Consider the following 1357-nt stretch of genomic DNA (forward strand, 5'->3'; position numbering starts at 1 on the left):
GGAAAACAAATTGTATTTGTCTAGTTAAAATTGTCTAAAATTCATTCATTGTTTGGTACATCATTATCATCACCGTCTGATGAAGTTTCATCATCATCATCACGGTATTGAGAAGGGTCTACTTGTCGATGACGGGAAGAATGATCACCGGGAGGACGGGAGGAACGACCACTTGGAGGATGGGACGAACGAGCATGGGGACGGGTAGCCTCTGGCGATGATGGTCGAGACCGGGGAATCGAAAAAGATCCAGCTAGGAGATTTTTGATCTGCTCTTGCATGCTCTGGCACTGAGCGACCACGCCAATATACTGAGCATCTCTAAGCTTTTCTCTTTCCTTGGACGCTTCTAGCTCGGATGTGAGCTTTGTCACAGTCTCCCGCATAGCGGAGAGGCTCTCCCCATCAAGTTGCTCGGCTTGCGAGGAAGTCCCTATTCCTTGCATTCCACACCTATAGCGATGGAATGTCTTAGTAGGAAGGCCGTATACCTTCCCCCATTTTGGACCGCCTGCAGCCCGCGTCCATAGTCTTTCAACATCCTCGGCCGAAAGTTGGAATGGCGCGCCCGACTCATTAGGTTGCTGGCTGCGTATGAATTCCTCAGCTTCAACTCTGAAGCGATCCTATAAGAAAAAGTAAATTGAATTAGTATTTCAAAATTTACATAAAAGTAAATGAAAATACTTAATGAAAAGTGAAAACTTACATGTACAGTCGAGGCACGTCCCTCGACCCACCTTTCTTGATCCGTCTCTTTCTTCTTCTTCACAATATGAGTCTCCCTGAATAGCTCATCTTGGTTCATCGGACGACCCAACTTCTTTTCCTGAAAACTCATAAATTTTAATTAATAAATAGAATAGATATACTTTGAAAATTAAAATAAATTAAGCAATTACGTTCATTCTTCTTTTTATTGTCCCCTGGCTGACCGCACCTCCAGTGTGCAATGATCCTCCCTTCTCAGATGCGCGAGCTTTCTTTCCCTTTTCGCTCTTCTGTAAGAACTCTGTTGTAAGCCATTGCCTTTGCAAATCATCCCAAAACTCCTGAAGCAACCAGCCAGGCTTCTGGTTCAGCTGTCTAGCTATGGAGAAAGAATGCGACAACCGCTTGCGAGCTTTGAGATTAAAATTTGCAGTCACGTCTGCGCTATACTGGTGTTCCCATACACACTTGCTCTGTATTTCAAAAGTTAAATATTATATGGAAATATCATAAATATAAATAATTAAACTGCTTAAAAGAACATTTATACCTTAAATTCATTGAAAATTGCCTCCTTCAGTGAGAATGGGAATTCACGCCAAGACGCATAAGGGGCATCATAAAGCTTTCTGGTTGCTTTGGTGAT

The 1357-nt window shown here is 42.8% G+C and overlaps 1 protein-coding gene across 1 annotated transcript; it reads right to left on the bottom strand.

The window, feature by feature from the left end:
* LOC142174757 (uncharacterized) lies at window positions 1–831 on the bottom strand. The gene is made up of 2 exons (XM_075240944.1): window positions 710–831; window positions 1–626 (listed from the first exon to the last, which is right to left on the bottom strand). Exons 1-2 carry the CDS (start codon window positions 806–808, stop codon window positions 42–44), a joined length of 684 nt encoding a protein of 227 aa, XP_075097045.1. The 5' UTR covers window positions 809–831; the 3' UTR covers window positions 1–41.
* Window positions 832–1357: the final 526 nt, after the last annotated feature.

This window comes from Nicotiana tabacum, chromosome 3, assembly GCF_000715075.1.
Source record: "Nicotiana tabacum cultivar K326 chromosome 3, ASM71507v2, whole genome shotgun sequence".
NCBI lineage: Eukaryota > Viridiplantae > Streptophyta > Magnoliopsida > Solanales > Solanaceae > Nicotiana > Nicotiana tabacum.